The 16,821-nt window shown below is 36.4% G+C and overlaps 1 protein-coding gene across 1 annotated transcript in view; it reads right to left on the reverse strand.

Annotated features, from left to right (window-relative positions):
• LOC149806649 (nipped-B-like protein) overlaps nt 1-16,821 on the reverse strand; it is a 183,346-nt gene that overhangs the window by 91,706 nt on the left and 74,819 nt on the right. Inside the window, exons 19-25 of the mRNA XM_089956155.1 lie at nt 15,277-15,357; nt 13,744-13,844; nt 12,000-12,189; nt 11,230-11,315; nt 2,577-2,706; nt 1,747-1,890; nt 1,025-1,093 (exon numbers count right to left, since the gene is read on the reverse strand). Coding sequence (XP_089812281.1) covers nt 1,025-1,093; nt 1,747-1,890; nt 2,577-2,706; nt 11,230-11,315; nt 12,000-12,189; nt 13,744-13,844; nt 15,277-15,357 — 801 coding nt within the window. The remainder of the gene's footprint in view (nt 1-1,024; nt 1,094-1,746; nt 1,891-2,576; nt 2,707-11,229; nt 11,316-11,999; nt 12,190-13,743; nt 13,845-15,276; nt 15,358-16,821) is intronic.

Consider the following 16,821-nt stretch of genomic DNA (forward strand, 5'->3'; position numbering starts at 1 on the left):
TACTCAAATCTGGAAAATTTTTTTAAAATAATGTATAGAACCTGTTGAAGAATGATTGTTCAACATAATAAATCCAAATTTAAAGTTGGATGGCCCAATTTTAACACTACGAAGGTTTGGATTATTCAAATGTATAATGTACGTTATCAGTATAGCAGCAAAGCGTAAAAAGTGGTGAAAAGTGGAGGTGGCAAGGGGAGGTAATGTGCAAGAGTTACTGCCGTTTGCCACTATGAACTGGGGAAGACGTTTTTCATCATTTAGTAAAGCTGGATTCGTGAGGTATCAGGCTTATATCCCTAACGTCTATGTGATTAGGGAATGTGTTTTATGGTGAAATCTCACACTGGTACAATCAAACATACAGGAGTAGACTTAACAAGATTTTCTGGATGTCACATCAGAACCATTTTCATTTCAGATGAACTGGACATAATAAGAAGTCTTTCAGTGAAAACCCACGACAACAAGACTGTCTGTTCATGTGGAACTGTGATAAGATTTTTTTTAGATGGCTGAAGTGGCAGCCATATTGGACATCAGTTCAGCATCTTTTTTAAACAATTTACAACCAGTCTTTTTGTAAAAAAAAAAACCCTTTAGCATGACCATCCATGTAGTGGTGGCAATAAGAAACTTTTCAAGATGGCTACTGTGGTGGCAATACTGAATGTTATATTGGTACCATTCTCATCATAAGAAGTCTCTTTTTTTAAAAACCCCATGCACGTTGAGAAGCAGTGAAAATTTTTTTTTCAAGATGGACACTATCTCGCTATCACAAGAAATCCTGTCTGGGAAATGCGCAAGCAAACTTGTAACATCAATTTTTGAGGCATCTTTCTTCTGAAATGAATATAGTTTCTAAATTGACCAATTTCACTTCTGGAAAGCTAGGGTGACATTGAGTGTATCATGAAATTATATTTGCTTTAACCTATCTTCTTAAAAGTTGTGTACATCTACAAGACAGCCATGCCATGCATTTAAATGTTATATATTTATCTCATGGAATATGTTTTACCAAAGGTGATTTTCTCCCTCTGGTTTGCTTTCTTGGCACATCCTCTTCTGAATCATTGACTTCATTTACCTAAACAAAAGATAAAATCAATTTGTCTCTGTATCAAGCAAATAATGATCATAAATATAATATCTTTAAGAGCACAAGAAATGTATCAAAAAGGGCAATATGTTAAGGCAACTGTTCCATGCCAATGTGCACCATACCATTAAAACTTATCGCAAACAAGTTTTCAGACTAAACATTGTTTTTAATAAAATTGTCCATAACAGAATAAAGCCTGCATTATTAACTAATTTTGCAAAAAATACATTCACCTGATTAGAATGGCTACTATCATTATCTTCTGAATGCTAACAAATGGTGAAAATACATGGTAAGTTAATCAAGTTGCACTGATATAACTCATCATAATAATCTACAATGTGAATAGTTTTGTAAGATGGCACCAGTTGTGGATTTATGTATTCAGGCTAATAAATGCACTTCTTGCCCTATGACTTCTGATGAGAAATAATAGAATAATATTTTTCTTTCTGACAGCAGTTCTCTGTCCCTCAAGCATTTAATGGTCTTCAAAAAATTACCGTAACAGTTATCTATTTAAGTATTCAGGCTAATAAATGTCTATTTAAAATCCTATGATCAAAATACTTTAAGAACAAACTGACTTCAATACAAAACTGCTCTGTCTACGGTACATGTATCTCAATTGGTCTTACCTTTTCAACAATGTCATCAATCATTTCTTGATTGAGCTGACTAGATACTGCATCTTTTCTTAACCTTGCTGCAACAATGCCAAGATACTCCAAAGATGCTACCCTGAGTGACATATCTACAGATTTATTACTAAACTGCTGTACCTGAAAATCAAAAATAAAAATACTATGGGAAACCTCAGTGTCAATAATGTGGAATTCTGCTGGACCAAAAGCAGAAAATAAAGTAAAAATGAATCTGGGAAAAATCTTCAGATTTATTACTAAACTGCTATATCTAAAATTTAAAACAAAGCACACTATGGAAAAATTCAATATCGATAATATGGGGGGTTTGGTGGACAAAAAGCTGCAACAAAAATTAATAGCTGCCAGATTTTAGTCAGTTCTTCTTTGTGTAATATGGGGCTCCAATCTAAAAAGGGGAAAAGAAACCTGCTTATTGTTATTTCTACAAGGTTTTGTTCCTTTTTCTTTTCTTCTTTCTTGCTTTACAAAAACTTCATTCCCAAAGTCATTCAAGACGTACTTAATTAGTTGCTTGTAAACTTTAATCTTTATCAGTAGAGTTTCATTGAAATATGATCATAAAATAATGTTACCAAGCTAAAATAAACAAGGTGTAATTTAAAACTCATAAGATGAATTAATTGGAAAAATTACAAAAAGGCTCCAATTCTTTAAAGGCTAAACACATGACAGCACCACATTGAGTCTAATTACCCAGTTCTATTTTTATCTCTCTCTACTAATGAGATCACATTTTTTTCCCCTCACTTTTTCTCTTCTTGCCCTACCCATTACACAAAACGTTTGCAAAAAATACTTACAAGGATTCTTCCTAAGAGACTAAGTAGTAATTCTGATGCTGGCCATTCTGGTTTATTTACAGTAGATAACAAGTCCTGTACAAAGTTCTCAAAGAGAGGCCTATAGTCATCTTCTCCTTTTATTGTACATCTGAAACAAAAATAATTGCATGTTCTTGGTAAGAATAAAGAAATAAGTCCCTCAGAATGCCATGTCTAGCTTGTAAAAATCATTCTACTAATGAAGTGCTCTATTAACAAGGATGAGACAGAATCCTAGTACAAACCTTAGATGTAACGTTACAGTATAGTAATGTTTCAGTACAATATGCAGACCTGCCACCTCTGAAGAGTCTGTCTCAGAAAGGCAGTAGATTTTTACTGCAAGTTTGACCAATTTTTAGCAAGGTGTATCAAATATCATAAACTGCTATTGTAAAGCTGGAAAACAATTAAAATTTTGGTATTCAAAACATGCAGCGAAGATAAACATTATGTTCAACTGGAAAGTTTGTAAATATGCATAGACTTTATTTACCACTAGTACAGCTGCACAAACTCTATTTCCAAACACTATGTAGTTCAATTGCTTGTTGCTATTTCTCAACCTGATGTAATTCTTGGAAATTCTTTTGCATTTCACATGATGACAGCAATCATCTCTCTTGCCAAGTCATACTAAAATTGGTACGTGATGTCCAATAATGATAACTGTATCTCTTCCAGCTTTTATTCACAATTATCTGAATATTCTTTTTTATTCTTCTGTGTTGATTAATATCACTTTTCAAGAGGCTTATTTTCCCTCTCATTTTAAACATGGATCTCTTGCTGGATGCCATTTAAAAAAATTCACTAATCAACAGTTTAATCATGCAGATGCTTTGCATGAACAAATAGGTGCAGTTTAAAGCACCTGAGGTGCTGCTGTAAGGTTAGTCTGGTTCCCTGACTAATTTCACTAATTCTAATATGAAACCCAGATCTAAATAAACAAGGATCAACAAATTTTCCGGACATTTTGCCAATGATCATATCTCCATAGTTTTTGCTTTGATGCCTAAGTCCCTATTTGAAGGGTAATTTTTGTAAGACTTACAGCAAAATCATAAGGGCTGGCAGGTCTGCAATACTGGAACAAATGTATATGCTGACCTGCCAAACCTAAAAGGTACTTTCCCAGTACAGCAATCAATATTTTTAAATTTGCCAAATTTTTATTAAGTGTAATAAAACAGCATTTATCCTACCGTCAACCTGCATGCATTTTTAAAGTTGAAAAGTGTGGTCTGATGCAGCAAAGGCAACATTATGTTCAAATAGAAAGTCTGTAAAATAAACTTGACCTTAATATTTTCCATTCAACAACTGTAGTTTTAAGACCCATATACATCAATGACTTCTCGTTTTCTCAATTTAATAAAATCTTCATTTTTTTAATCAAAATGCAATGGTGGTAGAAACCATCTCTCCTGCTTAAAGGTCACCGGCCATACTAAAAGATTTTCCTTTTTACATCACATTTGCATTACATGATTAAAAGTAGTTATACCAGCTCAAAAAGAACAAAAAAATTACCAAGTGTAAAGAAATAATAATTTAATTACTCGAACTAGAAGTATACAACACTGTTACTTCCCCTTAGTTACGATTTCCCACTTATAGAGGACGCCAACTGGAAATGACGTACATTTATCCCTACAAGACGAAGTACATGCTTCTTGTTGTCGAAAAATAAAACACTATAAACTATGGATAAGAAATATTTAGATAAAACTAATGAAAACTAATTTACTATTCAGCCTTATATCGGTATGCATGCATGACGCACTAGATTGTGTCACTTTAAAAACTGTTCCATTGTTTCAATTTATTTTGAAAATTCCTGTTAATACAGGTAAAAAGAATCAATTCTCGCTTCCCTGTGTTAGCACACTTCATGAAGAAAGAAAGAAACCGGCACACTTAAAGAATCCAAAGGAACCAAACTTGACTTCCTTTTGTTGGCTGACTTGACAAGAAAAAATCGGCACACTAAAAAGATACTAAAGTCAGTTTCTGGGGTTGGTTTGCTTTGTAATAAAATAACCTATGTATTTGATATCTTGTCGGTAAGTTTAAGCAATGAGTTTATTGCTCCCTGCCAGTTGTGTTTATCACACGGGCTTCTATTTCTTTGCCATATGTAATCATAATTGATGTATGCAGGGAAATAGTAAAAACAATAATAACTTGCTTTAATAATACTTTTGTGACCCATGCTACCAAAAAGATTATCATCTGCACTCACACTGCATGTATTTTAAAATACTGATTTTTTTTTGTTGCAAGATACCATTTTATAGTTAACCTGGATACAACACAATCTTGGTCAGTTTGCAATAAGTAACTTATCATGTGTAAATGGCAGGTGCCATCAAGCAATCGCGTGATATTTTCATCTCATTTGCGATGTTATTTGACATAAGTGATACACACTCAACTAAGGAAGCATACGCAAGCCAGCATCCGCTACATATACAGAGTTCGTGGATATATATATTTTTTAAATAACTTTCGCATGAAGAAAAAAGAAGGAATATATGATAACAATGCAGTTTTGCTCTTGTTATGTAGCCATCGTGAATTAAAAGGTATCTTAAAAATTCTTCTGGAATTTTCAAAAATCGGACTGGGAAATCAGGATTTCAGATTTTTAAACTGTAATTGGGAACAATCCCAAGTAAATGGGGATAAATAACAGGTCTGCTGCATTCCCAATGAAACCAATTTTAAAGTGATCATGTTCTTGGTATCTTATAATTAAATAAAATGATTATCATGTTGCCAAACTCCACCCAAATCATCCAGTATAGCATGCTTAGTTTGACCAGAAACAATTTTTTTCTAATAAAATAATTTTTTTTCGAGAATATCTACCCCCTCATAATATCTTACTACTCCATCCTCACAAATCCGGCCCTCCCAGGTACTACTTTTAGCTGAAGGGAGCTAAAAGTTGTCTGCTGACCAATGCTGTCAGCAGAGGGATCTCACCCTAGGTACAAGACTTGGCAGCAAAGTCAAAGAATGTGTCAGTTGCTAATGGAGTAGAAGACATGCTCTCTGTGGATGTAACTATGAGGAGGCAGAGAAGGTGTATGTATATTATGACTGGGTAAGTATTCCTGAGGAAACATTTTACTAGGAAAAATTGGTTTCTTCTTTAAATACATTATCTAATCATAATAACTTAGGAGAATAGGTAAGAGGTACAGGGAGGTACAAAGATAAAAGCTAGAGAATGTGGACTCCAAATCCATCCCATAGCATGAATGATGATGGTTAGAGAAAAGTTCCAGACAAATGCTTGGCTGGTAACAATTGCTCTAACCTCATGAGCAGAAATGTTTAACAAGTTCACGTAAGCTGGCCTTATTTATTTAATCCAGTCTGTGTTGATATATCCTCCTGTTTTGTCTTGAAAGGTAGAGAGAGATGTGATCTCCCATGATGCAGCAGCTGTTTTATTAAGGTACCACTTTAAAGCTAGAACCGGGTTATTGTAAGTGGCCTTCAGCTTGTATGTCCAGATGAGACAGGTTTCATGATAAAAGTCTGGTTACCCATGGAAGGAAGCTGTTACTAGGCTATGAGAGCAGATGCTGTCATAAGTTGGAACTGCATGTCTGCTGATAGGGCATGTATTTTGCTAATTCTGCCTGCAGTCACTGAAGTCATGAGGAACCAAGTCTTGTATGACAAGTATGCCAGGGAACAAGTCATTGTTTTGTACCATATCCTCTTTTCCATGATGACAAAAAGTGCCAGCAATCATGGAGCAGTAACCTTTTATCATACTCAGTGCAAACGTTCTCTCTACAAAGAGCCAGAGGAAGTTAGCTATATGTTAGATGAAAACATGCTATTTGCATTTGTATGATTTCAGAGTGGAAGGCCTTCTTGCTAATGCAATTCTCTCCATGACTTGTTATGAGAAGTGTTTACTTCCGAGGGCCTCCTTAGCTCTGAGTGGGAATGAAACAACTGCCGTTGTGGTTGTTTGAGCAATGAGGGAAGATCCAAATTCTCAGAGGGATCCCTGTTGCAAGATTGATGAGGCTATTGATCTACGACTTCTCCCATCTGAGAGGTGCAACGAGGATAAGGCAACACTCTGATTCTCTTGCTTTCTGCAACACTTTTGGAATCTGAGGCATATGCATCAAAAGCCATTTCCAATCTATTGCTACAGTGTCAACTGCCCAGGCATTGAGTTCTGGACTGAAGATAAGAAGGTTGGGAATTGGCATTCCACCTTGCTGCAAAAAAGTCCACCATGGGTTGGTCCTATCAGGTACATATCTGAACAAAAACTAAGGATGAAGAGATCATTCCATCTGTATTAGTAGATTGTTCTGGGACAAACATTCGGCTCATAGGTTAGGAGTCCTGGGATATGGCTAACTTTTATCTGGATTTGTGGTTGATAACACTACTTTAGAAAGTCCCACACCAGGAGAAAAAGGTCTTGTGACTTGGTTCCTCTTTGTCGTACGAAATAAGTCACCACTACAGATCTATATTCCTTCTTGCCATTTGAGATAAGTGACCACTGTTGTGGACAGTATCAGAATTCCCTTGTCATGTGGATATTCCTGTCACCAGTGAAAGGCTTTCACAATGGCATGTCATCTTCAGAATTTATTTATATGAACATGTAGCTCTGCAGAGGGCATGCATCACTGGTTTCCTGAAAGGATAGTAGTAGGTGGGCTGTTATCTTGTCTCACTGATGTTTCTGCAGGATGTCATCCAGTAACTTGATGTTGCTGCCATAGAAATGGTCAGTACATATGCCATTACTTGAATATCACATGAGAGAAGACTCAAGGGCTGATGTTGAGCCCCAACTGGAGTGCCCTGAATTGGTATACGATGTTGGAGGCGAATTGCAGGAATGTCCTGGAAGCCTTGCGAACAGGGACATGAAAGGTATGTGCCATTTAAGTCCACACTGATGGTGAAGACTCCCTTATCGATGACCAGACACAAAATGCTGTCTGCCTTTTGGGCAAAGAAAAGTCTGGAACAAATGAAAGGACCCTCTCGGTGCTGTATCCTCTTTGGTATGCAAGAACTGTGGTTTTCGCTGGGTGAAGCTTCGACAGGACGGTTTTCAGAGGTTCTTGTCCTATGACTGGCACCTGGGTCCCTTTGTTGATTTCCTGCACTATCCCTATATCGACGATGTGGTTGTGGGAGAGAGGGAAATATGTCTCCTTGATGGCTTGTTTGTGGACTTCATCCATCAGGAAGTTAAACAGAAGATTAGATGATAAAAGGCTGTGCTCTTAGCCTGGCCATACAGTGGTCCTTCAGGAAAGTGCAGTGAGCATCAAGTTGCGTTCCACCATTTGGACTGGCAGCTGCAGTTATGGCATTGGCCAAAGTGTGTTGAGCAGCTCTGCTCAGTACTCTGGCCATTCTTGAGACTGACCCCCATGCATGGTCTTGTGGTGGTCCTTCAGTAAAGTGCAGACAGACAACACCAAGTTGCGTTCCACCAACTGTCAATTTGGAGCTGCAGTTATGGCACTGGCCAAAGTGTGTTGAGCGGTTCTATTCAGTACTTGGGCCATTCATGAGAATGACTCCCACGCATGCCCTGAGCTATTCAGAGTTGATGAATGTAAGCTCTGGTCCAGGTTGTTGATAGAGTGGGAGGAAAAAGCTGAAACTCTGGGAGTTAAAGGTAGAAAACATCCTGTATGGAGACCCGAAGACTGAATCTTCCCATGCTATCAGATAATGTAGAATAGATGACAGCAGTGAAGAACAAGCAACATTGTCTTGGCTGCATGACGTGAGGCTAAGGTCCCCTGTAATGCATGAGACTTAGCTGGCGAAGAGTGACAAAATCTGTTGCTCACTAAACTCGTAGAATGCCCTGAATTAGAAACTGACTTCGAGACAGTCACTGAGTAAAGATTATCTTCTCTTGGCAGAGTGTAGAGAAATTGTGACGCAACATCTATTGAGGCGTAAGGAACTATTTGAAAAAGTTGGTTTCAACATACTGGAAGCTGGGCAGTTAGTGATTAATGTTTTGGCCCTTTATGATCCCAAGAATATGGCATAGGTCAGTCACAATGGAAATACGCCATACGTGTCAGGAAGATATCATTAGGATCTTAAGTATGGGATGGGTTATGGGTTGTTTGATTTATGTAACCTGTCAGTATGTCTGCCGAGTGTGATGAAAATTGGCTGTTTGTTTTCTATGTCCCTTGCTGTTCCGCAACTGAAATCAAGTCAAACCCTGAGGAGGCAAGGTAGGGGAAGCCGAGTTTTCTGGTGGTGACTTGGGTGCTGGAGCTGTTGCAGTGCGTGTCAATGCCCAATGCTTCATGTCTGAAGGTTAAATTATCTCCCTTGTTCACCAGAAATTCTCACACTGAGGAAAGGTCAGCATGCAGACTGGTAACATCTTCATACTGAGCTGCATGTTTCTGCGCTCTGCAAATCTTAAAAAGTTGACCAAGAAATTGATAACAGTCTAATAAAGCAATGAAGCATACATGTAAAATATGATGACAATACCACCTGTAAGGAGAAATATAAACCTGTGGGCCTACACATGTGATGTCTGAATACAGTGGAGGTGCAGAGCTATACTGAATGATGGTTACCTGGAAAAGAGTGATATCAGATGATCTCAATTACAAAGCTCCCTGTAAGGAAGGTTAAGGATGGCATGTACTGGAAGAATCATTGAAGCATGGCGTTCCAAGGCTAAGATGCCATGGTAATGGAAACTCACGTGTATGTACCAGAAATGACAAAATTATACATAAATAAGGAGTTTCTTAACGCCATAAAGACATGCATGCATATAAATATTGTAGCCCTAACCTATCTTGTGAAGTCGTATAGGCTGCCCCGTGCACATCACTAAGTACACTTTAAATATGAAGGAATGCTTATGCAGATAAATGTGACTTAAGTGTCAACCACAGAAACATGACGCAACTGAGTAAACCGTGCATAGAAAGCAAACCTGTGCTTGTCTGTTCAGAGTGGAAGCAATACAGCAATGTACACAAGTGTCTACATTACACACAAAAACCTTCACATAAAAGTGAACTGAGGTACTGTTACAGATATGTATAAAATAGGTGCAACAATATCAATTAAGAGGCAAATACCTTCAGGGGAAAAGGCCCACAGACTGGCTGTACCAGCAAAACACACTTAAGTTGGCACCTGAATGTTACAAGCTCAATAATATGTACCCATTCGTAATGAAATTGCACATTAGGAGCTTTAATAAGCGCTAGAGCCTTCTACATACTAAATAATTATAGCCCAAACTAAATTTGAAGTCACTTAGGTTCCCCGTGAAGTACCTAATTGTGTGATGACGACAGTGTTAGCAAATTGTAAAGACAGAACTTTGTCAGGACAGGAAGAGAAAAGTTGGCAATATAGATGGAGTATACCTTTCCAAGAAGTGAAAAACTTCATTAACTTGTAATAGTTTATCTTTCATGTACATTCTGCGAGGTCTCTTGTGATAAGAGCATGCTTCTTGGCACAAGCGAATGTAGTAACTGACATGTTCTTAAACTCTGCCACCAAATCTTATACCTAAGGGGAGATCACTCTTCTCTCTGACACACAGGTCAGCAGACATCTTATAGCACCCTTTAGCTAAAAGTAGTATCTGAAAGGGCTGGATCTGCGATGTAGTAGTAGTTCTCCTAAGGTATTATGATTGGGTATTTAAAGAAGAAACACTGGAGCTACAGACTAAAAACAGTACTGATCATACTCTATGACATTAAGGTTTTGAAATTAACTTTTCTGGCCAGACTGTAAACAAGCATTGCATCCAGATAACTATCTTATTTTTCAATTAGGTCTTATCCACTTTTTGATGCAGAACAAGCATAAGGTTAGGCACAAATCCTCTGACAAGACAATGGGATGAAGCATACACAAGTTCCACATTTGGCTGTGGCAACCCATTAGGATAATTATAGTTGGCTCTGTACAGTTGCTGTATCATGGTGACCTTTTTTTGGATAGTTTGTTTATTAAGTGTTACAGATACATCATAAACATTGCTCTGCAAATAACTCTTATGTTATCTTATCTGCCTGACAGTGTGGACCACTGATCATATCTCCCATTGTTTTGACTTGGGTGTTAGTTTTATAAAATTTTCTTTTATCAGAAGTGTGACAAAATCTTATCATACCATTCAATATCAAATTTTGTAAATTACTGAAGCAATAAATGCCCGTCAGCATAAACGAATAGACTATATGAAACAATGCGATCTGAAACATTTGGAACAATTAGTCTTCTTTCATTTCAAACTTCCAGACATCTGTGAAATTAAATTCCAACTAACATGCTCCTGATCGAGTCAATTAGGTTCATTTACACTTTTATCTCAGTAATATGTATTTAACAGGCTTATTTCTGTGACAAATTCAGCATTTCATGTCAAATTTTCTAAGGAAGGTTGAGACTTTATATGTGACAGGCTTCCTTTGTAACTATATTTATTATTCCACAATGACCTGTCCAAAAAGTGCCATTACCAGTAACATCCTTGTTAAGGCGGAATCCAAGGAAAACGCTTCTGGAAAAAATGTTTATTCTGTATCCTTGTGATGATACTTACTTTTTCAAGAATACAGATAAAAAATTATGTCCATTTCTCATAGCAGTCTCATATGAGGTAACTATCACAACATCTTGATCGGTGGACTGAAATGTAAATCAGTAATCTATGAATCAATCAATTATTCTAAAGTCAATTCATTTTGCATTGTAAAACAACTGTACAACTACAGTGACTGTCCTTTAGTTTAAATAAGTCATTTGATTCTGCTGAAATACTTACTATACCAATATTCAATAAAGTTGTACTTCACAGCTTGGAGAAAGAAAAAAAATAACTATTTCTAATATTTTATTAATAAATAGATGAAGATTTTTAATATCAAAATTCACATTTAAATTTTGAAATGCTGCAAGACCAGTGCAGTCTATTCTATGGAATGACATGTCCACAAACTGTAGTTTTTCATTTTTGGTGACTCTTGCTTCAGAGCAGTTAGTGTAATACTGGCAACATATGCATTTTTGGATTATACATTGGCAAGGCAATGGGAGAAAAAGACTTGCCCAGAGACTAAACACAGCAGCTGTTAATCAAACCTATAACATTTGAGCTGGGATTCAATCAGGTTAACTGAGCCACTGTGCCTCCCCTTAACAAAACACAATTAATCACCATTCCAAAACTTAAGGTATTCTATGTTACTACAGGGTGGTTCATTTGTTCTTTTAAGTAAAACATGCTGCACAAGACTTCTACATCCTCACATACTAATTTCAATTCAATATCTTAAACATTAGTTCCTTCCTCATTGACAAGATATAAATTACCCCCATCTGTGCTGATACAACTTTGTCCCGGGACTTTGATTTCTTGCTGGACTTTTCTCTCTCAGGAGAGGGAGAATCCAGCTTTTCTTCCTTGTTTTCCTCTGAATCAACTGATGGCATCTTGGGAATACACTGGATTAACTGAAGAGCTAATGCTGTAACCATCTGTATGGATTCATCAGCATTCAGCCTGTAAACAACAAGAAAAAGTTCACAGAAATTATTCCTTAAAGGCTGAAAACATGACTTTAAGAAACTTTGTATATATCACAAGAAATACAATCATAACGTTATCAAAATTTAGCTCCAATAATGATATAGATACTTTTGTACTATAGTTATCAGTACACTTCCCTCTGCACAGATTGACTGAAAATAGGGATAAATATTTTCAGCATGTTACTAACTTGATAATACCAACCCCGTGACTAATGGAGTAAGCGAACAGTGTCACACTAACTCATACATGACAACATCAGTTCAACCATTGTGTTGTAACATGATCTTAAATAGATGAAGACTGTAACACTGACAAAGTCACTCTAATTGGAATAAAATTTGTAATAATGATGTAGACAACCTGTACAAGAATGACTGTCCAGCACAATAAATTAAAATGATGGTCCAATTTTAACAATGAGATAGCTTGGATTGTGTCACCAGTACATCAGAGAAGCTTACAAACTAGTGGTACTGGTGTTTGCAAGGGAGGTAATGGGCAAGAGTTATTGTGGACCTGCCAACCCTGATGAGTCAGTCTCAGTAAGGCAGTTGATTTTTTTCTGTAAGATTGAACAATTTCAGTAAGGTGTAACAAAATATCAATAATTGCTACTGTAAAGCTGGAAAACATAATAAGAAGTTTGACTCATCAACGATAAACATTATGTACAACTGAAGCGTTTGTAAAGTATGCATTGACTTTATTTACCAATAGTACAGTTGCACAAACTCTTGCTCCAAACCCTATGCAGCTCAGTGGATTGTATCTATCTCTCAACTTGACATAATTCTTGGAAATTCTTTTCCATTTCACATGATGACAGCAACCATATCTCCTGCCACAAGACATACTCAAATTGGCACGTGATGTCCAATAAATGTGACTGTGTTCTTTCCAGCTTTTATTCACAAGAATCTGAATACTCCTTTTTATTCTTCTGTGCTGATTATTAGCACTTTTCCAGAAGCTTATTTTCCCTTTCGTCTTAAACATGCATTGCTTCTGGACGCCATTTTTAAAAATTCTATAATCAACAGTTTGATCATGCAGATGCTTCGCACGAACAAATAGGTGCAGTTTAAAGAGTCTGGGGTGCTGCTGTCAAGTTATTCCAGTTCCCTGACTAATTTCACTAATTCTCAAATGAAACCTGGATCCAAATAAAATACAGATGAACAAATTTTCTGGATTTTCTGCAACAATAATTTTTTTGTAGTTTTTGCTAGTATACTGTAAGATTTTATGGGTAATTTTCGCAAGAATTACGGCAAAATTGTAAGAGTTGGCAGGTCTATTATTGCCCTTTGTCAATATATGAGATAGAAGAAGAGAATTTTTGTCTTTTAGTAGGGCTAGTTTTACAAGGTAGCAGGCTTATATCCCAATGTTAATGTGATTAGGTAACGTATTTGAAGGAGAGGTAAAAACTATCAGATTTTTCACATACACTGCAACGTTACTGCACAAAAACAAACCCCTATAAAAGATGAACGTATGACTATAGACATGACCTTACTGTACCTGTAATTTCGGAGGTTTCTTTTACTTGATGGAAGCCTAGCCAAGCTGGCAAAAATATCTTCTAGAATAAGCTGCCTATGTTTGTCATAGTGGGCAAAGATCTGTAAAAGGAATTGACGTGTCATCATATACTTTATACATTTATGTACCATTTCTTTCAAGTACTGTATGCAAACAATATAGATCCTGATCTCTAGCCACATAATGTAATGTTGTTTGTTCTACTGATTGCCCTTAATAAAATGCATAGCCAGTGCATTATGTGATGGCAGATCTGGATCTGTGCGGTTTAAAGTTGGACTCAACTTTCATGATCATATATGGTACATAAAGCAGTATTCAATAAAAACTCCATGCTTTTGAAAAATGAAAGTAAATTTCTACCTACATATAAAATATAAAATTGATAAAAAATATGAAGTAGGTATTGTAAATAAAAAATGTGTGGAGTGCATACGTTTTTTTAACACACCCCCACCTGCGTACATAATATTAACGCGCCCCACCCTGAATTCTATAGAATGGCCTATATTTAAACCATGCAGAAACCATAAAGGATTAATAATATTAATGTGTTTAATAAAACAGATAGTCCACCGATGTTGAATGTCTGGCTGCATCAAAGAAATAAGCAGCATAACTTTAAACAGTTTGTCTAGCGTCCATTAAAATTCAAATGCCTACTGAACCCAGTCGAACAGGTTACATATTAGACAAATTATTATCGAGGTCCCCCCTCCCCCATTTCCTATGTGTACATACATTATCAGTAGACCCACCACTCCATTACGCAAGCATATGCATTTGGGTTACCCCCCTGCCCCCTCCATGCGTACATACTAAATGGATGACCCCCACTAAGGGTTTCCATGGGGCAATTTTTGCAGGATTATTTAGAACAAAAGAGGCTTACAATCACTGACATTGTCCTTGTACCAAATCCCGAAATGTTGAGAACTTAATGCTTTTTTAAACTTATCATGATCACATTTAGCAGACAACTCTCAAATGTTGGCACATTGTGATGATAGACTGGACTTCATATCTTCTACACAAATAAAGAAAACAATATGGAATTGACTACAGGGTAGCCAGTCAAGATGACTAGTCCCATTACTCTGAATTGACCAGTCCAATCACTGGAGTACATGGATTGACTACGTAAATATTTTTCAAGTAAGCACACAAATGATCATATTGTAATTGTACCTCAACTACAACTTCTAAAAATTCTAGGAACACAATAAATTAAACTCATGAACAGTTAAATTATAACTGTGCTTTTTATAATTATGTATTTTATCTACTGAAAATCTCCTCCCCCCCCCCCCCCCCGAGTCTAATTAATATATGCAAATTTACAGGGATTTTCCCAGTCAGGAACAAAACTGTTCTTTTCTGCCTTTTCTTGATTTCAGGGTAGCATTGGAACTAAGTATTTTTTACAAACACAAGACAGAGAACGGATACCATACCATAAGAACATGTGGCCGAATAGCCAGTTGAGCTAAAACTGCATAAAAATCAACTTACAGTTGTAACAAGTTTCATGGCACTTAGCTGCAACTCGCTTACATTTTCCACAAAAAACGTGGATACACCTAGAGTTGAAACCTGAAATAAAAAATGCAAATTACTTTGTGTGTTAATCCAGTTTCACTGACTTATCTGAATTTAGTTTAGGCTCATCAAAATCTCCAGAAATAATGCAGCTTAGCCAGAAATTTAAGGAAAAATTATTAATTCTCTTCCTAATTCTTTATAGTGAGCAAAAAACTATAAGGGATTACTGGAGCTGAACCAAACTAGAGCTACTAACAATGAGTACATTGCAAAAGACACCACTCATCACAATTTGCTCGTCTGGGCCCTAAACAGAGAAATTTGTATTGAGAAGCAAAGTTGTCATGCAGGAGTCCAACTGTCATTATCATGCAGGAGTCCAATGGTCATTCCTATGACAAAATAGTGTGTGTTTTTTTCAAGGTTCATTTATGGCCCTAAATGAGTAAAATCAACATTTTGGCACAGAAATGATACATTTTTAAAAATAAAAACTGCTTCTAATTTGAGTCTCTCCACCTTCCTTCCCTCTCTTCCTCTCATGTAACATTAGAATTCCACCCTTAATAAGACATCAAATTATGCACTAAAGCACAGGATGTATCATCAGAAACATGTACATATGGTTGTGTTCTTCGTCTTTTTAATTCCAAAGAAATAATTAATGAAGATAACAAAATGCCCCCCCCCCCACTTTTATTCCGTGACAGTGACACTTGAAAGAAAGAAAGCAAAAATCTTGCAAGAGGAATAAAATGAGATACTTTAGGGAGTGGGGTATAGAAAGTCCTTGATGGACAGACAATATAATCAGGCATATAAATTTTTTACCCATCTTCACTTATATACTACAAGGTTTTTTTGGTTAATTGTCCTAACAATGCGTCTATGAAAAAAGCCCAAGGTTAACAAGTTTTAAAATCTGCAACAAAATAGAAAAAGTGTTCAAATGGTCTGCAATTGAGTTGGTTCATCTTTAAAGATAAAGAAACATAGCAAATTTAATTTGTTCATCTGAAGCGACCTTTACTTAATCAGGATAATACATTTATTTAAAAAAACAATGTGAAAAACATTTTTCTCATTTTAAGTTTACATGACTTACATTGTGTGTGTTGCTGTTATTGGTTGCTCAATGCTAAGTTCTGACTGTTTGGATGTCTGGCATTGAGATCAGTGTGTAGTTTCCAAATATGTGTGATTTTGCTAAGGGCTGTTCCATTAAAACATACATGGGATCGTGGGAAGGCATTTTTAATGTGGGGTACTCACCCATAGCTGCAATTAAAAATTTTTTTATCGTTTTTTATGAACTCTGTGAAATCAAAGTACCCTGGCATATATTTTTTGAAAGTGCCTTCCCTGGGTACAATGTATGTTTAAATGGAACAGCCCTAACTGAACCTGGTGCTAAATGAACCTGAAGTACAATTCTTGGTAACAAAATGCTGAAGAAAACAAAATTCTGGAGGACAATCACTCAGAGGCAATAACAATTCCAAATGTCAGGAACAA

Source organism: Sinohyriopsis cumingii, chromosome 1 (assembly GCF_028554795.1).
Source record: "Sinohyriopsis cumingii isolate HCF-2022 chromosome 1, ASM2855479v2, whole genome shotgun sequence".
Taxonomy (NCBI): Eukaryota; Metazoa; Mollusca; class Bivalvia; order Unionida; family Unionidae; genus Sinohyriopsis; species Sinohyriopsis cumingii.